The 24,028-nt window shown below is 41.1% G+C and overlaps 1 protein-coding gene across 1 annotated transcript in view; it reads left to right on the top strand.

Annotated features, from left to right (window-relative positions):
• Positions 1-21,726: 21,726 nt before the first annotated feature.
• Positions 21,727-24,028, top strand: part of TMC2 (transmembrane channel like 2) — a gene marked incomplete at both ends in the record, with an annotated part of 51,310 nt that continues 49,008 nt past the window's right edge. Inside the window, 2 exons of the mRNA XM_084621108.1 lie at positions 21,727-21,772; positions 22,087-22,134. Of these exons, the coding sequence (XP_084477234.1) occupies positions 21,727-21,772; positions 22,087-22,134 (94 nt within the window). The remainder of the gene's footprint in view (positions 21,773-22,086; positions 22,135-24,028) is intronic.

The following is a 24,028-nucleotide window of genomic DNA, read 5'->3' as shown; positions in this document are numbered from 1 at the left end:
ATATGACAAATAGGAGTTTGGTAGGGAATGGATCAGAAGGGATTACATATGCTAGAATGTAATATGCATGGGTGTATCCAATAAAACAAAGTTCTGAAACCTTCCAAAATCATTTTTGGTGTTTGAAAATCTTGTCTGAGTTCATGAGCCTTCCTCCTCTCCCCCTGCCCCATCATTCAAATCCAAGGGGACTTCCCCCATTTTCCCAAGAGCTTAATTTTAAATGAACCACAGCAACACATTTTGTGAGATAAAGGGAAGTCTGTGCTCTTTATTAGGTGATAAAGAATCTCTCAAAGGCTAGACTACCACAAGTGAATACCTTATATATGATATAGATTTATTTATTTTCCATTAAATTATCTCTGTCATTCCTCTGCACTTCTTCCCTCCCCAACAGAATGTGAACCAAATTACTTCTGAGTGTGTCTCCAACTCATTATGGCTCCAGATGTGAAGAAATTTGTTCCATCTAAAAATGACTTTTTGTAGATTAAGGAAGAGAATAACATAATGTAGGTGTCTGCTGAAGAGCACAGTGTGTGGGTGAAATAAATTCGATACAGTCTGCAGCAGTTCCAAGAATTAAATGGCTGCAGCACTCTGTATACAGGCAGAGTCCTTAGATATTTTAAAGGTTCAGTACTCCATAAACAGATGCATCACATTTGCTGATGTAAGCAGGGTCTGAACGAGTTCTCCCCTGACAGCTAGCTGGGAGGGAGAAGAGACTTCAGCAGCAAACTGTATTTATGTTAACAAACCTACTCTGCCAGCATATCCAGCAGATAGAGGTGTGTTGCTCAAAGTGATAAACTTTGGCTGGTGTTGGGTTATAAATCACTTTAGTACTGAATGCAGCGGTAGTGAAATGTTATCAGTGTTGTCGTCTTTATTGTATTGAATAAAGGGGAGCAGAACTGTACTTAACCTGTCCCAAATGAGGGGGTCACCCTCAGCTGAAAGGACCTCGTTAAGCCAGGAGCTCAAATGCCAGACCCCTGTGAAAGTAAGAGGGATGGGGACAGGTGCCCCAGCCAGGAGGTGTGGACTCTCACTAATGGTCCCAGGTCTGATTTAACCTGATCCTCCCCACTGTTCAAAGATAGAGCTAACTAGGTTTCATTGAGAGCCTTTTGTTATTTTTAAGTGCTCAAATGAGAGCTGAAATCACTTGTGGTGGGACCATGTTTCTGCCCAGCCTGCAAAGAGCTGAAAATCACTAAGACACTGAGGTGCAAAGGTCACAGCAGACAGGCAGGTGGCAGCAGAAGGTGACTGACAGTCGGTCGGTGAGCGGAGCGGAACGAGCGGCTGGTGGGTCGGCTAGCCAGAACAAGTGCTCAGATGGCAGAGCAAACAAGGTGCCTTCTTCCCCAGGTAGGAGGTGAACTCACACAGATGCACCTCTGAACCCTGGGTCCTCACTGACCCAGGCCAACCAATGTGAGTGGGGTATGGTGGGGGAGCAGAGAGGGGCACAGAAAAGGAACTTTTGGCTGTAGAACTCAAGAACATGAGGCAGAAGAGCCTGCCCCATGCACTCTGGGGTGGGTATCCTGCTCAAAGTTTTATGATTATGAATCCTGTGTGTGGCATTTTCCCTAATTAATGTCGAGTGACTTCCCTTCTTTCATTAAAAGTCTCTTTTCTACACTCAGACTCTGTGCTTGCGAGTGGGGAAGTATTGCCTCTCAGAGGTGCCCAGGGGTGGTGTGTGATTTTCCCGGGTTACTAGGTGGGGGCTTGAGCTGGTTCTGTGTTGTATTGTTGAAAAGGAACCCCTAGATATTAAACCCAGCCCTGGTTGCTGCCGGCTCCACCAGGCAGAAGGGTTACACTTAAGTATTTTCACATCCACACCAGAGAAATTCTAAATCCTGCATGTTCGAGTGGAAGTAAAATTAACCGGAATGAGTTGGTGGTTGTTCCAGTTTGGTAATGCACTTTTTCATATTAGTGTGGGTCCCAAGTGGACACAGAGCGACTGACTTTATGAATATCCTCTCCTTCTCTGAAAAGAGCCTAAGTTCTTTTCCTACTGAACAGGGAATGATTCTGCGAGCTGGTGCTATGTACCCTCTAAACTGAGTTATCAAAGGAGCAAAAAGGAGCGTCTGTGCTACCACCACTTTCTGAAATCAGGAGCTCAAAAATTAAATTAATTCCTGTTGTCTTTAATGGTGATTTTGTCAAACTATGGGATCAGCATGGTGTTTCAATATCTACACTGCTTGCTTTTGCCAAATTTGACCTGGAACACTTCATTATGAACAGTCTCTCTCTTAGCCCTGTGCTCAATATCTAGACAAATGATGGCAATTGGTACCAGCGATGACTCCTGAACACCAGGCATTGTAGAAGAGCCATTTGCATCTCACTCTCTGCAGCTATGGGCTAGGTGGTGTAAATCAGTGTCACTCCATTGAAGAGAACAGTGATAGGTGGTGTAAATTGGGCCAGGCTTTGAGGGACTGACTACCTTAGACTGCAGTGTCTGGATAGGTGGGAAATAGGGTAAACTAAAAATGGATTTTTTTAAAAACAATCCTAAATACCCTTTTGAGGTCTAATGGGTGGAATAGATGCTTGGGGCTGGAAGACAACACTCTACACAACAAGGCAACAAAGTATACCATTAATATGAAGCTGGCAATTTCTCTCCCTCCCCCACCCTTTTTTTTTTCTGGAAAATTTTGCCTTCTAGTTTGACCAGCTTCCCTAGAAGAATTAGATTCCTTTTATAAAGGCTAACTGATAGGTATGAGTGTTAACTCTTCCCCAAGCCCTAATCCTCTCACACTTTGATTTCATCTCTCTGGTCTCAATGCCTGCAACCACACACACACACTCAAAAGGAGGTCACCCTCTTTAAGTTTCTCCACTGGCTCCCTCTTTTCTGGTGCATCAAACACAAACCTCATGTTGTTACTTTCCAAGCCCTTCACAAGTTAGCCCTGCTCTATCTATTATGACAAAATTGACTCTTTCCTTCCCTCTACGAATAATGCCAGCCTCGGTCACCCCCTTCCCTGGCAAGCATTTTCATAATTTCTCCTATGCTGCCTCTGCCCCTTGTGAGTTGGAAAAACTCCCAGCCAAAATCTAGAAGGCCATCTTGTCCTTTTTCAAGTCCAAGTCCCTCCTCCAGCTCATCTCAGCAGTAATGCTACTGCAAAGTACAACCTGATAATGGCAAGGTGGGAAGAGGGCTGTGATCACGACTGCCAACTGGCTACAAATTGTGCACATTTTTCTTACCTTCCCTGCACGTCTCCTCCCCCAGCCTGCTTGTTTGTCTCATCCACATATTACATCTTGCCTTTTGGGCTGTATGCTCTTTGGAGCAAGGTCTGCCATTGTCTTGATGTTTGTAGGAGTATCAACCCTGTTGGCCTTCAGGTTCAACCACAATATAGATGTTAAATAATAATAAAATAAAAAAGTGGTCTGTGCATTAAGGTTCAATGAGAATCTAAATATCACAGTTTTTCTATTTGTGTATTTCATAGGCTTGTGGGTGTGTGTTTTAAGATGCCATTTATAGGGCTAAGTTAAATGCTAGATCCGTCTTCTTATGGTATTTGTACCATTCAGATACAGAAACCTCATACAAAAAAGATCTTGTGACTTTCCACTCCATAAATTGTGCCCTGAGACATTTTTAAAATCGATACAGAACCTGCACACCTGTTTACCGATTTCATCTCTTCCCTCTCAAACTGAAATTACCTCTGTAAGTCGACTAAAAAGAAATTCAAGTGTCATTTGAGATTCTCCTGTAATATTCATCTGTAATAGATACATCCTAGTACAACAGCCATCACAAGTTTAAAATTTGTGGTACTGAAAGGAAGAATTCACCTCAAAAAAGTTTACTTTTTAATGGGCATACTTGGCTTATTTTGAAGAATAGGATACAGTAACATAGTTATCTCTTCTGATTCTTAAAGCCTCATAACATCTCATAGTCAAAGCAACACTAAAATAAATGTTCCTTAACAGTGCATTGGAAACAGAGCTGTGTGGCTAATTTAACCTTCAACACAACAGCCAAAAGCAGTGCAGCCAGTTCTGAGAGAAGAGGCTTTGAATTACTGCTAACAATCTCAAAAGAAAGCAGGTAACTGACAAGTCAGTTTATGAGAAGTAAATATAATGGACTCTGTTATTCTCAGGTTGTAGTCACACACAAGAATCCCAGTCCTCATTGCTGGGGCTTGCATCCCACAGCCATAGCCAATAAATAGCCTTTGCTACTCAAAGTGAGCAAGGGTGCCAGAATCTGTCCCTCCGTCTTTTTGTGCCTTAGTTCTCCTATTTATAAAATTCGGATAAGACGACTTCCCTGCCTCACAGGAGCATTGTGAGTAGGGTGACCAGATGTCATGATTTTATAGGGACAGTCCCATTTTGGGGGCTTTTTCTTATATAGGCACCTATTACCTCCCAACCGTCCCGATTTTTTACACTTGCTGTCTGGTCACCCTAACTGTGAGGAAAAACTCATTAACATTTGTGAGGCGCTCAGACACTACTGTGATAGGGAGCAAAGGAGTGTCTAGACACTCAAGTAGCGAGTATGTTTTCAATACTTCTGTCTTTCAACCCATCTTTGGAGGTTTGGCCATTGGTTTCTTTGGTGATTAAAGAAACAAGCAGCCAAATTCTGTGCTCTGTTACATGGTTGCAATTCTGGAGTAATTGTATTACACTAAGCAGAGTTACTCGCAATTTACACCAGCGTAACAGATCTGACTCTGGCCCAAAAGCTCTAGAAAATGCTCCTTTTTGGGATCAGTGCAGCTTCCAGAGTGCTACAAGTACTATTGCCTTTACATGCTAACTGCCTGGGGATGTCAAAGCATAGCAGTGTGTGTATGTATGGGCAGCCAGGTTTGGTGGGACTGAACAGCAATTGAAAGTGGCTCTTTTAAATCTTCAGTTTGGTGTGTTTATAGATGCAGTGCATTTAGGGGGTAATATTCACGGCATAAGAATAATATCGCTATTGTGTATTTAAGTAGCAATTGGGAATGTCACAGGGTGGCAGGCCTCTGCAATTCAAGTAGGTGCAGTTCCCCTGTGCCAGAACAGATAATCCCAATTGGGCCAATTAAGGGGGTGGGACTGCACCTGGAGCAGGAAGGAGCTCTGCAGAGAGAATCTCCTATCGTGGTCCCCGAGGAAGGGAGTTGGGGCTGGGTAAGAAGACCCAGCTTAAAGTTGTGTTTTTCTATTGGGAAGGAAGCAAAGAAGATAGACCAGGCCCTGCATCTTCTCCAGTGCTCAGACAGCAGGAAAGGACAGTACCTTAGAAATGAGGGACTGTGCCCAATTTAAGGCTCGGTGGAAGAGTTTTGCTGTTTGCTTTTGAAACTGTTAATAAACTCAGACTGCCAGATGGACTGTGATCAAATGAGACAGGCTGTGTGGAGTTGTTAAGGGGCCCTGAGGAGGGGAAACTGTCTAGACAGACTGCCACAGAGTGACCTCCGGCCATGAGGGGGTGCTCAGGAGATGGCTTCCCTGGTACGGGGAAAAATTTTAAAGAGTGCTTCCCAAAATTGTAAGGGGGATAAGTTTATACCAATTTTCAAAATGGGCAAATTTGCTGAAGCCCACACAAAGATCTTTGGAAGAGCTGGCAATAGAACCCAAGGTTTGGTCCCCAACTCCAATCACTAGACCATACAACCTCCCATGCCACTGGGATATGCAGCTTTTGCAGGCGATTAGACAGGTGTCTGATGACAGTAGAATATCACTAATTGCAAGTATACACACCAATGCCAGGAAAAACTATTCTCTCCAAAGACAAAAGATGGTTAAAACTGATAACATTTTTAAAAGGTTTCGTAGTATTTGAAATGCATGTGCTGCTGCTTCTTGAAATTTTTATCAATGTGCTCAGATTGCAGATGCAAAGATGAAAAGCCATCCAGTGCATTGGAAATAAGGGGTGACACAGAAAAGCTTAATGTACACTCAGATCAAGTAGCCAATTAGACCATTGTTTGTAAATTCTGAAAGACTTTTGAATCCATGTTATTTCCCTGTTGATTGCAAGTTATTTCACACACCTTGATTTTTTTCCCCTGCCTTTTAAGAGAACAATCAAATATGGCTCCATTTTATTTATTGATGCCTTGGGGCTCCAGCTTCATCGGCTGTGTGAGCAGAAGCCTGCACAGTGCAGGGAATAATGTGTGTTAATTAACTGATACTTCAGAGAAGACACAAGAATCAAGAACAGAAAACATTATTTTACTGATGCCCAGCAAAATATAGGGCCCAATCCTCAGGTGTGTAAGTCAATGTAGCTCCATTGACTTGAAAAGGAGATACATTGATTTACACCATCTGATGATCTGGCCCCATTGTACCTATCTTTAAAATAATTCTTACCTATTTTAATGTTGGATTTAGATATTTATTTAAATGAGCCCACTGGGTATTTCCTGTTGGATTACAGTCATTTCAGAAAAAAGAAAAGGAAGACTTGTGGCTCCTTAGAGACTAACAAATTTATTTGAGCATAAGCTTTCATGAGCTACAGCTCACTTCATCGGATGCATTCAGTGGATGTCATTTCAGAATAGAACAAATTTGTGAGCTAAGGTATTTGACAGTGTCCCTTGAAAAGGAGCACTTTGATTCAGGGAAAATGTTTCAGATAACAATATTTCACACTTACATTGTACCTTTCATCCAAAGATCTTAAAGACTTGTACAAACAATGAACTGAGCTTCGCAACATGCTTGTGAGGTAGATAAGTACTCTCCCCATTTTACAGAGGAGAAACTGAGGCAGAGAGTGGTTAAGTAACTAGCACAAGCGTAATCCACTGGTCAGCATGTATTACATCTTCCCCTCTGTGCTCAAATCACAAACAACGTGAATCTATTATAGTCCCTAGCTATAGAGTCTCACTGTTTAGGTCAATCTGCATTTAGTTAGGGAGATCCCCAGTTCAATAGCCAGTGCCAGCCAAGGTGGCAGACATCACGTAAGCAGGGTCTCCTCTAGGATTTGAATTGCTGGGGCCTTCAGATGCACTTCCTCTGTCTAAAGGAAATGCGTGACCCACTGAGGGTTGCCTCCACTGAGGTACAAAAAACAGGACCTTAAGTTTTTCATAATTTTTTTTGCCATGTTCACTAATTATTAAGAGTATTTGTGTGTTGGTTTTTGTTGTTTGTTTGTTTGTCTTAAAGTTTTGATCCTTTCTAGTTCATGTTCTCTTCCAACTTGGTCTTTAATGCTGTTATACATTCCTGGAGTGACAGATTGCAATTTCATAAAAACAGGAGTTTGGCTCTGTTGCAGGTGCTCAAGCAGAAGAAAGAAGTTCTCATTCAAATCACATCATCAGTGGGAACAGAAAATATATGACTGGTCAAATACAGAAAATTGCCTTTTGTAAGAATGTTCTGAAGCATATAAAAACAGCTTTATTAAATCACAAATGTAGGAGGTAAAAAATTGCTGATCGCAGTAGGTATAGTACTGTGACTATGGCACAAGACTGGGAACCAAGAGATCGAAGTCCTCATCTCAGCACTGACCTTCCAGAGTAACTCATTTCATTGCCCTGTACCTCAGTTTCCCTATCAAAATAGGGATAACAACAGGTTCCTCATCAGATGTGATTCATAGATTCATAGATATTTAGGTCAGAAGGGACCATTATGATCATCTAGTCTGACCTCCTGCACAACGCAGGCCACAGAATTTCACCAACCACTCCTGCGAAAAACCTCTCACCTATGTCTGAGCTATTGAAGTCCTCAACTCATGGTTTAAAGACTTCAAGGAGCAGAGAATCCTCCAGCAAGTGAGCCGTGCCCCATGCTACAGAGGAAGGCGAAAAACCTCCAGGGCCTCTTCCAATCTGCCCTGGAGGAAAATTCCTTCCCGCCCCAAATATGGCGATCAGCTAAACCCTGAGCATATGGGCAAGATTCACCAGCCAGATACTACAGAAAATTCTTTCCTGGGTAACTCAGATCCCATCCCATCTAATATCCCATCACAGGCCATTGGGCCTATTTACCATGAATATTTAATTACCAAAACCATGTTATCTCATCATACCATCTCCTCCATAAACTTATCGAGTTTAATCTTAAAGCCAGATCGATCTTTTGCCCCCACTGCTTCCCTTGGAAGGCTATTCCAAAACTTCACTCCTCTGATGGTTAGAAACCTTCGTCTAATTTCAAGTCTAAACTTTCCAATGACCAGTTTATATCCATTTGTTCTTGTGTCCACATTGGTACTGAGCTTAAATAATTCCTCTCCCTCTCCGGTATTTATCCCTCTGATATATTTAGTGATGTTAGACTAAATTCATGTATTTCACACACATGTAAAGTAGTAACAGCAGTATTTTAGTAACATAAAATACCACCTATTAGAAACTATTTTAGCACAATTTAATGAGTAAAATCTGAAGTCTTCGCTAAGCCCAAAAGGAACACTAATTCAGCAGGTCAAAAGGAGGGCATTTCAAGCTCCTTGTGTGTGCAAAGAGGTACATGCCTCGGAGAAAACTCTTTACAATTCCATAAAGCCAAATAAAACAAACTGCTCTGGTGTCTGTGGAAGAGAGAATGTACTTTAATAGTAAAGCTTCTTCTAACCAGAGCTACCAGAATTTCTCATCCTGTTGCAGGGAGAGAATGGAAACTCCCTGCCAAAAGGGAGAGAGTTTAGCAGAAGGATTTCAGAACCCTCATTTAGAGTACCCCTTCTGTACAGGAAGAGTCTAAGAGCTCACAGCAGTGCTGTCTGATTATAGCTGTTTTCACCAACTCTGCCTGCCTGGACTGCTCTCTCAGTTTAATGACCAAAACTAGCTCAGACTGGTTTTGATAAGAGAGGCCTGTATTCACAACAATCCTTATACTAACAAAAAAACCACAGGCATATTATAAAGCTAAAAGTGTAATTGAACAGTCTCACTGCAAACAATTGTTTGCTAACATATTGCACCAAGAGCAAGCCAATGCATTGAGAGTATAAATGGCGGGGGGGACGGCGGGGCGGAAGCTCTCCATGCATTCAGTGCAAAATATAAAAGATGGCATCTGGGGTAACTGGTTTTCTAAAGTGACCTGTGTCATGTCTCAGACCATTGCCTCCTCTTCTACCTTCCAGATCTTCATAATTTACCTCAGCTATTCTCTAACCCACAGGACAGAGACACAACAAATGGAACTGTGCTACAAATGGAGGTGCCTGCAGCATAAATCTCCAATGGAGGATGTGCAGCCAATTGCCCTACAAACTGAGCGAACGTGACAACTTCATACAGGTAACACGTAAAACATGGGGCTAGATTCATCTATTACTACAAAGTGGGTTTCGGCAGTGGAAATTAAATCACAATCTGCCCCATCATTCTGCAATACATTTAGCGAAAAACTGTCAGACACAGAGCTAAGCAAGGGATTCACAACACAACCGCAAGCTGCTTGAAACGGATTTAATTTCATGTTTTGTTACAAATTGTTACCTGACCCAAAATTCATAAAAAAGATTTGTAGGGATTCACCAGCCTCTCAAGCAAACCTGAGCTGATTCATTGTCATATCAAAATTTTGCAAAATTCACCTTCATATCCTGAGTAACTAAGTAATGGCTATTTGCTTTAGATGTTAGGTTCATTCAAACCTGAAATTCAAAGTGAAACTTTGGGGTGCAAACCCTTGACGATGAACCCCTCCCCCCAAAAAAAATTATTCACAAAAAGCAAAATTTCTGAGTTTACTACTTTCCTAGTCACAAAGTTTGCAAAGATCTAGTATAGCAGATGCATGGCAGTGTCCATTGTCTATAGTTCAAACTGGAAACCAGTGCTTTGTTTCTGCCTGTGAAAAATAACTGTATGAACATGTCTCACTATTAATCTATGGACTTCAATACACACGTACACATATAGTCCTACAAACTGTTAGAAACCACTTACATGCATATGCCATCAACAAAAAACAAAAACAGGAAATCCCTACTTTAGTTCTCATCCAACCCGGACAACTACAAGCAGGATTTCACCTTCTCTGTATTACCTCAACCACATTCACAATACAGATACCCCCTCCCTCTGCCCCAAAACTGTAATTAAATTTTAAAAATAGGTTAATATGGTGTCTAGGTTGTACATTTTAAAAAAAAATCACAAAAAGTCAGGGAATGCAAGAGTTCCAAGAGTGATATAAAATCAACTGCTGTGCACGTCATACTTCTGTATTCCTGCATTTCTGGTTAAAATGTGCAGTGTAATATAGTACTGTTTATATTTTAAAAATAAAAAAACAGGCTATGCAATACAATCAAGATAATGTTGCTGATGAACCCTCACTTTTGCATTTCCTGATTGTTAATTTTTTTTTGTGATTTTTAAATGTGCGACATGAACATTGCATTAATTATACACATGTATTCCAGTATGATTTGTTGAAATTAATATGGAAGGGAAATGATCAAATCTATTAATTTCCCCCACAATCCAGTGCATTCTACTGGTTAGACAAAAGAATTTGGGGGCTGGAATCCTGAGTTCTATCAGCTCTGTCACCTACTCACTGTGTGATCTTTGGGCAAGTCAGTGTCTCTGCACTTCAGTATATTTATAACTTAGGGCTAATATTTACTGCATATCTCCTCCGGGGCATTGCAAGGCTTACTGTGCACATGATTTGAGGTTTTTGAACAAAAGATGCTATACAAGCACAAATTATTAATACTAGTAACAAACTATTCTTGGGCCTATAAATAGAAAGCTTTTTGATTGAAAAAAAGAATCAAAAGGATAATGAACGCAGTAAGATATATTCAGCTTCCCTGCATAACGTCCATATAGAGCGAGGGCTTTTCATAATCTAGTCACATCCACAGACAGCAGCACCCCTCAAGAGTTGTGAAAAATGGTATCTCTCTTATCATAAAATCTCCTAGGCATTTTTGGTTCATATGCACAAAATGAAATGACTGCTCAAAAGCAGGTAGATGCATAGCCTTTCAGGGAAAGATTTTTCCATCGGACATTTCATAGATATTTGATCTGCTGCTGAATCACGGCAGCAAAATTCCCACTGAACTGTATTAACTGCAAGTCATTTCTATGGATAGCAAACGATCTTGGAAGAGTGCTCAGGCAAGCAGACATGCTGGTCTGTTGCCTTGAGATCTGATACCACAGCTCAGTATTAGCACATTTAATGAAGGAAAGGGAGCGGATGATGACAAAGGAAACCAGTTTAGAGGCAATTTAGAACATTGCCCTCAAACCTCTCTGGGCTCAATTAACCCCATGACTGCAATGGAGTTAGTGTCAAATTCATTTCTGGTTTGTCACCTGTCCCTAAGTGTTCCTTTGGGCCCTGAGTCAGCAAGATACTTAAGCCCATGCCTAACTTGAAGCATTTTAATAGCCTCACTGAAATCAGTTGAACTACTCAATTGCTTAAAGTTAAGCATGGGCCTAACTTTAAGCCTGTGCCCTAAATAGCTTGCTGAACTAGGGCCAAACTTTCCACTCACGGACTGTTCTCTCCCCTTGTTTGTTGTATTTTTATCATTTGATGGCTATGCTGCATTACTGACCTCAGTTCACAGCTTCAGTGCCTCTGTATGGCTTCCTTCCCCCTAAAAATCCCACATTTGCAGCATTCAGTAGTGATTTCTTACTGTGTATCTAGCTCAGTCAGGAGACAAAGAAAATGGGACTCTTCCCACTCACCCCATTCCCAATGTTCCCTCTGTACAAATTCACTGAGCAAATAGGGACTCTCCAGAAAATGGATTGTTTTTATATATTTCAGCATTCAGCGGGAACTTCATCTCCTTTCTTGCTTGATGCTGAAATAGAATGCAGGCCTTGCCTGTATTTTGTTAAACACAATGGAGGCAAGATGCAGTTGTGGGGGAGGGGGAGGAGAAATATAGCCTGAGATAGTGAGATTTTGTTAAAAGTGTTTTTGCAAAGAAATTCTATTAATTCATATACTTACATATTAAATTATAAAGATCCCTATATTTTAAAAGGGCCTCACCCAACCTTTCAATGTGTGTGCAGACAACTGCATATGCCAGAGGAGAATGGTCTAGCGGGACAAGGAAGCATCAGCAGTTATCCTAGGGGGCAGCAGTCAAGGATATTCTTTGCTTAGGGCCTATTCTAAATGATAAAACTACATTTCAGTCAGTCAGTCAGGGCTCGATTAAGTCATAAGCACTATAGACCCATGTCGAGGAACCCTGGAGTCATGTGATTCCATCAGGGTTTCAGCTTTTGTTTACACACACAGAGAAAAAGTTTTGCCCCCTTAAGAAAAGCTTGAAAATGTGACCTGAATATAACAAATTCAGTAACATCTTCCTGAGTCTGCAGACAGCCTGAAACAACAGCTCAGAAAGGGGCAAATGCCCCATGCTTCTCTGTGTTGTTAATTCCAAGTCACCCACACCCACCCGCCCCACTCTGGGGTGAGGCACCCTGCCTCCTACTGCTGCCGCTACTCTACCTGTCCAGTTGGGAAGGGAGCCTTAGCCAGCCCAAATAAGTGTGGTGGATGGGGGGTGTTTCCAGCAGACAGTTGCGTGGGTAGCACTTACCACTCCAAATGAGGGGCAGGCCATGGGAGCCCCCTAGTTATGGCAGGCCTAGAGCCTCAGATTGCCTTAATCTGGCCTGGTTTATGTTGTGTTTTTGACAATAATGGGTGGAAACAGGGAGTCAGAGAATTGGTAGTGCATAGTTCTGTAACATATGTTGCGCAGAGATGTGTGTTTTAAAAGTGAATTGGCTCAGTAAGAGATGAATAAATAATAAAGATTGTCTGATGAATTTTGCCTCGCTCTGTTTGGGAATTGTCCAGGAGTTAATCATCTTGGTACTGAATCTAACTGGAGGGTGTAGTGCCGGCCATCCCTGACCCAATGTCAACAGGGAGACAAGCCACTTTCCTGTCAGAGTGTGCACTGCTTAGAGGCTCGATTTCTTTGTTGATTTAAGTCCAACTGCCCTCAACTAGCCTTATGTGGCCTGACTGGGCTTCCACAGTCACACAACATTCCCCAGCCGGCGATGTGTCAGACACTCCATCAGAGACAGGGCGAGAGCACAACATGACCGGTCCATGCCGGTTATGTGCTGCTTCCCCCGTGGGCAGATCAGTGTCCCCCAGTTCCACTCCCCATGTCAGTTTTAGGAGTAGAGGGGATATAGAGTAATCACCAAAAAAAGTTGTCTCTGGAGCACCAGAACAAGATGGTTAGCCGGAGGTTTCTGGCCGTTGGCAGAGTTGGCTAATTAATCTGAAGAAACTAACGCAATGGAATGCAAAAATCTCTCTAAGGCTGGGGAATGGGAAGCGTGCCAGTTGCCAGCGTTACCTCATCAGTAGCCAAAATGAAACATTCACTGTCTTGGGCAGGTTTTCAGATTCCTTCTAGTGCATGTTTTAGTAATGGAGGAAAAAAAGCCAGGGATTTTTTCCCAGTTCTGCCCTTTTGCGTTGTGCAGACTCTGCTATTACTGATAAATTTTGTAATTCCTTAAAATCAGCGGGGTGAAAACAACACTGCTTTAAAGGGATGAATAAATAGGTTTATAAAAATCAATAGAACCTAAAGTGCTATGTACAAAACACCAGGCACTTGAGGAACTGCCAGACTCTGACGGAAATAATAGGTGTGAGAGGATGGATTATGGAAGAGGAGAGGCTTGTTTAGAACTAATGGGCCGAGAACGGATGGCTAGCAAAAAAAGAAAAACAGCAGGACAGCTCATTTTGAAATGTGAAGGTAAACTAAGAGGAGTAAGAGCTTGAGACGAAATTCCCTTCAATCATATCTTTGGCTTTGCATACACTAAGGAAATTATCTACGAATGCCCTGCCATTGCTAACACCAGCTCAGTTCCCCTAGTACTAGCAACAGTGGGATCCTTGGTGTGAATGGTGCGCCAAGCACAGCAGCAATTTTAACACTATCATTTAGCCCTGCTCAGAGGAGGTCTAACTAAGTGTTAATAATGCTAGTGGCACCTGCCGGCATGTCTACACTAGGGCTGTGTGGAAAATTTTCAGAGCATGTCCCTAGTGTAGATAGGGCCTTTGAGTCACTGCCATTTTACTCCTTCAAAGCAGCAGAGTTTCTGTTGTTTTGCGAAGATGACACACTTTTCCTGAAAGAACAAGTTAGCTTTAAGGAACAAAATCACATCAGAAGTTAAGAAACGAAATAAAGAAGGGAGGGTGTAGTTGTTTCAGGTTCTATATATTTAGACTTCCGAGAGCCAGGGGTTCAAATCCTGGCAGGGTTGATTTAAGATGAAATCTTAAAAAAGAAGGTACTGTCTGGTCTGATTGGATCTTTCCTGTGGTAATTTTTGAAGAGATTTTGTTCCTCTTTGACCAAAGTTTTCCCCAGACTGCCCACTGTTGTTCAGTGCACTATATTCCATTTACTCCTACTCTCCACCTCTGTGGTGGCTGCATTTCACTGGTACTATCAGAACTTGCCATAGTATTTTTGGGCCTTAGCTGCAGAAAAAAATTACTGGCCCACTTTCCCATTCCCAATTATCTCAGGCAGCAGGATTATGCTTTGGAGTACCCTCGAGTTCTGTTAGTTTCAAAACAAGAAAAAGGGTGGAGAAAAATCTTTGAGCAGCTCACAACTTCTCCCTGTAGATAGCTGGAGCCCAGCTGCTTATGCTGAGGTCTGAGCGTAGTTGCTAGCTGCATTCAAAAAATACATGCAAAGAACAAGTTTCCAAATAAGCTAGAGGTCTGAAATCACTGTAGCCATTAGAGGGTTGTGTGTGAGTTTTAGCACTTAAATAGTGGTCCTTTACAAACAAACATTCAAAATATCCCTGACTCTGATCCTCAGCTTCTCTAGGAGCTCCACAGAGATTATGTTGAGCTTGAACAGCAACCTTTTGTTTCTAAATTAATGTTCTAAGTCGTTAACACCATCTTTGGTCTCCTTTATTTCTCCCCCTTATGTTGGTCTACCTTATTTCTAAATCAGTTGCTATTGAAATACCCCCATCAGTAAGTTAGAAGTGATGCAGCAAGTGGGCAGAGCTTATGGGGAGAAATAAATATATCTTTTGCACTTTAAAAAAAACCCCACATTCCTTTGAAAACAGGGCCCCAGCTCTCAGAACACGTGACAAATCTCTCCAAATTGAGTAACCTGCTATGTAAATTTACTGCCACAAGAGGGAACTCTTATTACATTATTACAGGGTTCACTATATGGTTAGCATTGACCAGACCCCGCTGCATAAAGTGCTAGAACAGACTCTAAAATGGTATAGCACAAAAATGAGTATCACATTCCTCCCCTTTCTGTATCTTAGGCCTTTTCCACATGTGAGTTAAAGGCTTATAACAGACTGACAGCCCTGAAGGCTGAAGTCCTCTCTCTGTGATATAGGTACAGTAGCCAGGCAGCCTTCTCTCTATCATGTTCCCAAAGTGGAGTCTAAAGATCAGGTTATACATGAACAGTGCATGTGTAGAGCATGTTGTACAGGGATTTGTTCCTACAAAGTAACCAAGCCAATCCCAAAATGTGCAATGCAGTGTGTAGCAAATGCAATATAGTGTGTAAATGTATATCAAGGAAGTGGTTTTCTGTGTAACTTTGGATGTGTGGCACGCTCTATACCCACCCCCTACGTTTCAGTCTGATCAACTCAGTATAGCTTTGCTGTCTGCCAAATAAAGATACATAAGTGATGAAATCTGGAGGCGAACTGAGTTTCTGAAGGCCAAGTGGAAAGAGGTTGCAAAGGGAATCCCAACAAATATGTGCCAGAGATCCCTGCAATCCTAGAGAAAACATGCATTACATACATCCTGATGGGGACGGATACACACACACAGAGAGTCATGGACTCCTTTGCATCAAGTTACAGCCTACAGACAAGGTAGAGTGACAGCATTGTGCTCCCGCAGGATCTTTAGAATTCTTGGGGCAGATCCTCAGCTAGTGTAAGTTGTAATATCCCCCCTGAAGTCAATAAAGCTTTGTCAGTTTACACCAGAGGCTCAGGCAGGCATTATGCCTTCAGGAGCCCTAGGGAAACACAGCTGCAGGGCTACTCTTGGCAGAGGTGCAGAGTGTGCTTCTTCTTTTGAACCCCTAATCCCCACCATTCCCGCGGTCAGTAAGCTTGCCCTATGCCTTGCTACGTAGAAGTATTAATTTTCCTGGGGAAAAAAGCTTCAGAGAAAAATGAAGAAAATTACTGTTTGTTTTCATATTTAAAAAAAATGCAGCAGCATACTTAAATGAGGAAAGAGCAGCCAGCCTCCTCTTCCTTCCTTAGGAGAAAGCAGGGAACTATAGCAGCAGGGCTCTTCACTTCCTGGGAGAACTGAAGTGGTGGGGTTCAGCTATTGTTCCAGGAAAGCTCAGGAAGGAGGTGAAGTGGGGCTCTTGCTCTGTCCCTACAGCATCCATCATCAGCCAGCTGAGCACCTCCCAAGACCCTACAGCATCCATCATCAGCCAGCTGAGCACCTCCCAAGAATTAACAGAATGAAACAAACTCTCTCCTCGGAGACCCAGTGAGCCCTAACACTGGAGGTTTCCTTCATTCCCCAAGAGATCCTGTGCAAATTAAGGAGGAGCCCCAGTATAAGAATTCCTCCAGTAGGGTGCTTTCTAATGGGAAGTTCTCATACAGAAAAAAGTGTCTAATTCAGGTGTTTCTATGTACGTTTTCTACACAAGAGATTTCTGCATATTATGTTTTCTACATGTAAATCCCTCACATGGAAAGTGTTCTACACCAAAACCTTTCCACATGAGTCTGACTCTTCATACAGCATGAGTACAGTTTCCCGGACAGAGATTGTCTACAGTCAAGTCTCTCACACACAGGGGTTTCTTTTCATTTACTAGGAGATCGGGGGGAGCAATCTGAATGGTTTTCATAATTCCTCTCTTTTCTCTCTCCTGGTACTTTGGGGCTTTATCAGTGGAGCCTATAAATTCTTCAAAAGGGAGATATAGGGACACTTCAGGCCAAAACAGGATCTTCTTACAAAGTTAGAGGGGAGGATGGTAGTGATGGATGGACGCATGGGTGTCAATGCAGTATCAGGCTGAGAATGGAAATGGTCGTACCAACTCCAGTTAACTAACTATGGCATGGTATCACAGACCAATAATGGAGAGTGCTTTGCAGTTTAATACAGCTCCCTGAGCACAAAATCTCTTCCCCACCCAATATATGCAGACCACGACTTCTATTCATTTAAGTCTTAATTCAGCAGAGCACTTAAGTTATGTCATTTCAGACAGACAGCAATATTGGCAATAAAAGTGGGTTTTTTAAAAAAAATAACCTTATCACAACTTTCCACATGTAATAAAGTGGGGTTTTGTATAATTTCATTGGGTTACATTTAAGAAATGATTTCTCTTTCTCCTCCTACCATTCTAGTGCATGCACGTACCCCCAGCTTCTTTTTTGTGTTTGTTTGAATTCTGCCAGACTATCTATATTGACATCTTTCTAACTGTAATTGTTATTCAGATAAAATAGATAGTAATAGATTATACTGGAGCTCACTTTCCTTTTATTGTTTTCATTCCTAGGAGGTTCTCAGCTGCTCTCTGGATGAGATGAGCTATTGACAGGAATAAGAACAGGAAATGCTAACAGAAGAGAAAGGAAGTATTTGATGGTTCCCCTTGTCTGTTCCCTGCCCCTTCTCATCATTCCTAGAATTATGTGATGAGATTGTTTCCACAGAGACATACGGCAAAAGTAAGTGCGGATTTGGGAACTCCGCTGTTATTCAGAATGCAGCATTTTAAAAGTTATACTAGCTGCTCTTAATCCTCTCAGTTTAACTCACTGTGCAATCCATAGAGGTAATTTAATGCCCACAATATACAAACATATATCATTTATAAGATAATTTTGAGTATACCCTTTCTACAAAGCGTCCCCCCCCCCGCCTCCCTCCACAATGCAAGTCAATTGTTAATAGGCAATGAATTCAGGAGTCTCCAAAAGGAAAAAGTTAAGTGCTCAGAAATTTCTTTGTCATATTCTGCTAACTTAATGTGACTCTCTACCTCCACATATACAATGAATGCCATTAAAAAGTCAACTGTTACTAAGAGTTACCATACTGTTGTTTCTGAAATAGAATTAGAAATGACCCTGAAATTAAGTAAGAGAAATATAACAGCATATCAGACATTACCGTATGTGAAGTTGGCAAATAATGACTTTTTGGTGATAACCACTGTGAATATCTGTACATGTGCACATTCACATGCACCCCAAGGCTGGTTTTGCAAGACTCAGTCAAGATTTGTTCTGCAAAATCCAAACAGGGCCTGATCAAATCTGAATCTCATTTTATCCAAATAAAGTTAAGGGACATTTGGATACATGATTATGCCCATCTCCAAACACATGTATATTTAATAGATGTTCAGTAATACATTACAGTTTACATGCAACAAGGGACTGTTTCCCTTGTTGCATGTTAACTGTAATGTATTACTGAACATCTATTAAATATACATGTGTTTGGAGATGGGCATAATATATATGCATGTGCAATATGGTTGAGTTAATGTTGAGGAAGCACTCCTAACTTTTGAAATATCTGGACTTCGGAGAGCTTGATTTCTCAAACTTAACATGGAATTAATGCTTGCTTTTGCAATTTACAACTTCAGTGCCTCACCAGAATAATAGTAGGCACAAATCAAGTATTATTGGGAAACCTTCTCAAGCACAGATCACTTATGAATGAGATGAATTCATTAATTAAGGGATTAATTAGCTAAAGCTCTATGTTTACCAGACAGAAAGGAAATTCTATCTCATTAAATATTAAGATGCATGTTACATGTGCTTCCAGGATCCAGTTACACTTTCTTCAAAACACAAACTGTTTTTAATTTAAAAACTTGGATGTGGGTGCAAAGTCTAATATCCCAGTTTATTAAAACTGTAATGTCACAAGTTAGACACTATTAGTCATCAAAAAGGAGAGAGACACCTAAGTAATATCAAGCAGAAAAATTAGAGTTCTATGAATTGTTCATGCTCCATTCACAAGTCTGACAATTACATAAATAATTGTTTAGGTTCTTGATTGTGCATTACTAATTTATACCTTGTGTGGAGCAAACTTAGAGGTAAAAGAGCAATCCTTTCTTTTCCCAGCCCATAATTCTAAGGAAGAAATAAAGCGTGCAAGACATTTTATCCTCCTAGGTAAACCAACCCCATATACTAAGAAAAATAGAGGATTCAAATCCTCATTGCTAAACAAATGTGAAATAAATTAGCCACATTATACAAGTATATAAATCCATGTCAAATATACATAGACTATTTTGTGGTCTGTTCTCTACTCGGATTCTGTGATGCATGCACACCGCTGTAAAGGGAGTCCTGGTATGCAGTGTGCCAGACCTTTCTTTCCCTGATTCATGCCACTTCATACTGCTAAGATAAATTAATCCTTCCTGTCGCATGGTCTTTGACTGCTAACCTTGTGATGCCTTTGCATCCATGTGCCTACTCTGAAGATGCTCAGACCACTTCCCCCGTCACACTAATAGGAAAAAGATATCGCTAGTACTTAAGTACTAGCAAGAAGGAACCCCTGGATATCAAGTAGTCTGTCAAATGATTTTTGTATGTGAAGCAGTTATAGATTTTCTCCAGGTAACCCTGGAGATGTGTCAGACCCTGGAGATGTGTGATCACTAACCCAGCAGGTGCAGCTGGACTGAGAGCTTGTGTGTGTTACTCAATGGCTTCATGGAAGACAAAACCAGCAATGCTCCCAGGAGATTAAAAGTTGTGCTCACACCCCAAAAGGAACAGAACTCTTCCATTTTTACCATGCTTTTGCCCCTGCATTTCAGCCTTAGAAAAAAGCTTGCTCTAATTTGCGAGGAGGATAATGCTGATCAGGACGTGATTATTTTGTTCATGCAAATCTGATCTAACACGGCTAAAGCAAACAAAGTAGAAGATGAGGTGAAAGGGTCATTGTGACACATTAGGCAAAATCATGGATGGGAACGCGGTTAATCTGAAAGGGCTGCAAGACTGAGGCAAGGGTAATCACTCAGATAGCTATTAATAAATCCCTTTGATAAAAAAATAATTGTGTGCCATTGCATATGCCTTCCTACACACATGCTAACAAGTTTAATGAGGCAGATACTGCAATATATGATGATCACTAGCTTTGAGGAGGACAAGACTGCCATTTCTAATGTGTGATTACTGTTGATGTGAATTGGATTCTGGTATTATTTCAGTTTATAAAATCATCAGATGACATGCACCTAGGCTAAGCCTCTTTCCTCCTCACAGCATGAGACTGTGGAATTACCGAACTTCATAGTTTAATACATTTGCACGTCTTTGGCTTAATGAGTGGAGATGGTACGTGTGCACACACAGAGAGAGAGAGAGAGAGAGAGAGAGAAAGAAAAGCAGCAGGGGCCATCTATGGGCAAGAGAGTGAGCCCTTGAATTGCTGCTTCTGTGAAAGACAACCTCTTTCTCAGGAAAAGGTTATACAGACAAGCCCTGAAGACATCAAATCAAACTGCATTTCTAGTGAACCTTCCATGCCATTTATTCCAAGGCACTTTTGAAAATTATATAATTAGCTGTGAGCGTACCAAAACAGGGCTTGAGCCTGCAGCTACATTTTAGAGGATGAATGAATGATCAGTTACTAGCTATGTGATTAGGTGGAAATCTTGATGCTTAACCCAACAGTGAAGTGGTCATCTGACCCTGCTCTCAGCAGCTATACACTCAATGATCAAGACCACCACCATTAGGCAGAACCAGTGATGCACACAGAGGAATATATGTGGGATCTGTGCTTGAACAGAGCTGGTAGGCACTCATATTGGCACCATCTTGTTCTTCAGAATCTCAACTTTCATTTAAAAAAAAAGTTGCTCGTTGTTAGGGTTGGAAAGAAGACACTAGGTTCACATTTTTGAGGTAACTGACGCAGCACCTGCAGAGAGCCTGGAACAATAGCTCTGAGAGGAATACGTGGAGCCCCACTGCCCTAACACCCAGTCCTGTGCTTCAGTTATTAGACTACGTGTCCTCTGTAGGAATGTACACGGACAACAATAGAGGACACAAAGATCTGTGCCTGAGAAGCAAAACATCGACTGGGTTAAGATGGTCATTTGATGTTTCTCCCTTAGCAATAGGGTTACATAAATTGATTTAGGTAAGAAAGATATTACAGTATGGAACTAGGTACTCCCAAAGCTTTAGTGTACATGCTTAGGTCAAAAATGGACATGACTTGTGTCTGCATGTCGTAGGATACTGCTGAGTATCCATCAAAGGGCTTTCCTTCATGTTTAAATAATGTGATGTAATGTAACACTGACAGGTGCTTTCCACACTGAAAAAGGATCGGAGCAGAAAGGGTTTGGATTGGATTGTTGTAGAGTGTGTGTCTCCCCTTCCCCCAAGCTCAGACCCTGAAGTTGCTGTCTAGCATGCAACTGATGTCAAAGTGAACTAGATACAGCTTCTTGGACTGCTCGCTTTACTGCACAGCAGCATGGAGACAAATAATTGGACTCTGAAAGAGGGGAAATAATAACCTACTGATAATTGGTGTGTGCACCGTACAAGGGCTACAGTGTTTCTGGGGGGAAAAATCATGGGGAGGAAAAAGAAATGTGCATTACAGGTCATCATGGAAGATGGTTAGTATGAACAAACAACCATTTCAGTTTTGATATATTGTATCAGTTTTACCAAATATTTGTAAAAATGTGTCTTAGGGCTCCACTTTGTGTGTGCCAATACATTTGATATTCTTTTGTGTTGGGAACTTTTATTAATTCACTTGCAAAGAGCTAAGAAATATTAAGGACTTCATAGCATAAAGATACAGTAGCGTATCATTAAAGAGGGCACTCTGCGGTCCTCAGCCAGTACTTCAGAACGACAAGTGTAAAACATTGTATGTGAAAATCCCAACAACAAATTCAATTATTCAACATGCTTTGTCTTGCAGTTGGAATGGAGATTGATGGACAAGTGGAAAGTGACTCAGAGAGTGAAGGTAGAGTGGAGAATAATAGCTGCTGTCTTATTTGGAAATACACAATGAGAGATCTTTTTTCTCCAGAGCTTTATTTTGTGATTTGACTTGCTACACAGTGGTAATAGTCTAATGAGGTATGCATGGTTATATGCAGTGTTGTTGTAGCCCTGTTGGTCCCAGGATATTAACAAGACAAGTTTCAGAGTAACAGCCATGTTAGTCTGTATTCGCAAAAAGAAAAGGAGTACTTGTGGCACCTTAGAGACTAACCAATTTATTTGAGCATGAGCTTTCATGAGCTACAGCTCACTTCATCGGATGCACTGTGTTTCATGGGTGGTGTGATGTGAGTGAATCTATAGGATAATGCAAACACCTAGAAACTGTCACCTTTCACTGCTTTTTATGTAATTCTTGTCATTACAGTAAGGGTGAGTCTTCGTTACATATGACTATGAGGAGAGAGAACTAAAGCCAAGATAGATTTAGGACAGACTAGCAACTCATGGCAAAAATCAGGAAAAGCCATAGACCGGATTTAAAATGTTTAAAAATACTCTCACAAATACAGTAAATAAAGAGACATTGCTAAGGGCTAGGATTGCTGGGGTAGTGGATGGTTTTTGGTGATAGACAGACCCTCTAGAGCACAGTTCAAATCCAGCTTAGGTAAATAGTAACTGAAAATCATCATCTGATGGCCTCTGTGAAATCAATTGATAGTCTTAGTCTAGTTTCCAGTGGATAAGGGAACCCACTAGAGCTGGTTAAGTTTTTTCCATTAGAAGCAAGAAGCCTTTTGAGAACAGTGTTTGGTAGTTTCACAATTTCCCTGTTTTTCATCTAAACCAAAAATGTCAATATTTTGAACTGGTTTTTTTTTAAACTCTTTCTTCCCACTATTTTATTTTTTTATTTTAATTTTTGTGTGTGCCACTGAATGCAGCAAAACAGGTGATCTGTAGAGTTTTGGTTTACCACTTAATCTTTTCTTCCTCTCCCCCCCGCTCCCCCCCCCCCCATTTTCCCTTCTGCCACTCTAACTTTTCAGAGTGTTTCCACCTTTGGAAACATTCTAGAGAGGCAGAGTTACAGACTTTTCATTTTTCCTTTTGCCACTGTGTAACATTTCCAAAGTTGGAGACATTTGGAAAATTAGTGGCAGAAAGCAAAAATGAAAAGTGAATGAAGCCTTAGAGAGGGTTTGTTTTAATCCTCTTTTTGCCAGACAGTTAAAACGGGGGTGGAGGAAGAAAATTAACAACATTTTGGGGAAAATATGTTGTAATATTTAAAAAGGTAGAAACACATGTTCCATTTCAAATGCTGCAAAATGGAAAAAACTTTGAAATTATATTTTTTTCTTTTTTGCAAAATAATGTTTTGATCAGCTCTAGTATCCACATTACAACTGTTACAAATTAGTGTCTCTGTTGACAATAGGAACAAGAAAATTAATGTACATAGAGACTGGTCTACCTTTTCCTCCCTACATCATTCCCCTCCAGGTAATGATTACAGCTTATTGAAGGCAGAGCACGGAGAAGCTTATTGCTGTCTACTTGTTCTGCACTGACAAGGGACCTCAGTCTCCAGGGCTAAGAATCAAGCCACTTTCCTGCACATTAAATTAACATGCTGTTGTCTAAAGTATAGCCAATTGGTTGACCACACTTGAGATTCAATATTAAAAATGTTCTAGAGACCAAATCACCAAGCCTAGCCATCTTATTGTCTAGAAACAGAGCAGTACAATACACAAAAGAAAGAGTTAATATGTTACCAATGCTTCCAAGAAGCAGTTTTCACAGCATGCACTCCGCCTTATATAGAAATAGGATTTCAAAACCAGTCACATATATTGTGAGGTTGTTTACAAATTAAAAAGCGCTTTATAATTCACACAAGACCA

The sequence above is a fragment of the Lepidochelys olivacea genome, assembly GCF_965140295.1.
Source record: "Lepidochelys olivacea isolate rLepOli2 genome assembly, chromosome: 2".
Taxonomy (NCBI): Eukaryota; Metazoa; Chordata; order Testudines; family Cheloniidae; genus Lepidochelys; species Lepidochelys olivacea.
Note: the sequence above shows the minus strand (reverse complement) of the source record. Positions and strands in the feature narration are given on the sequence as shown.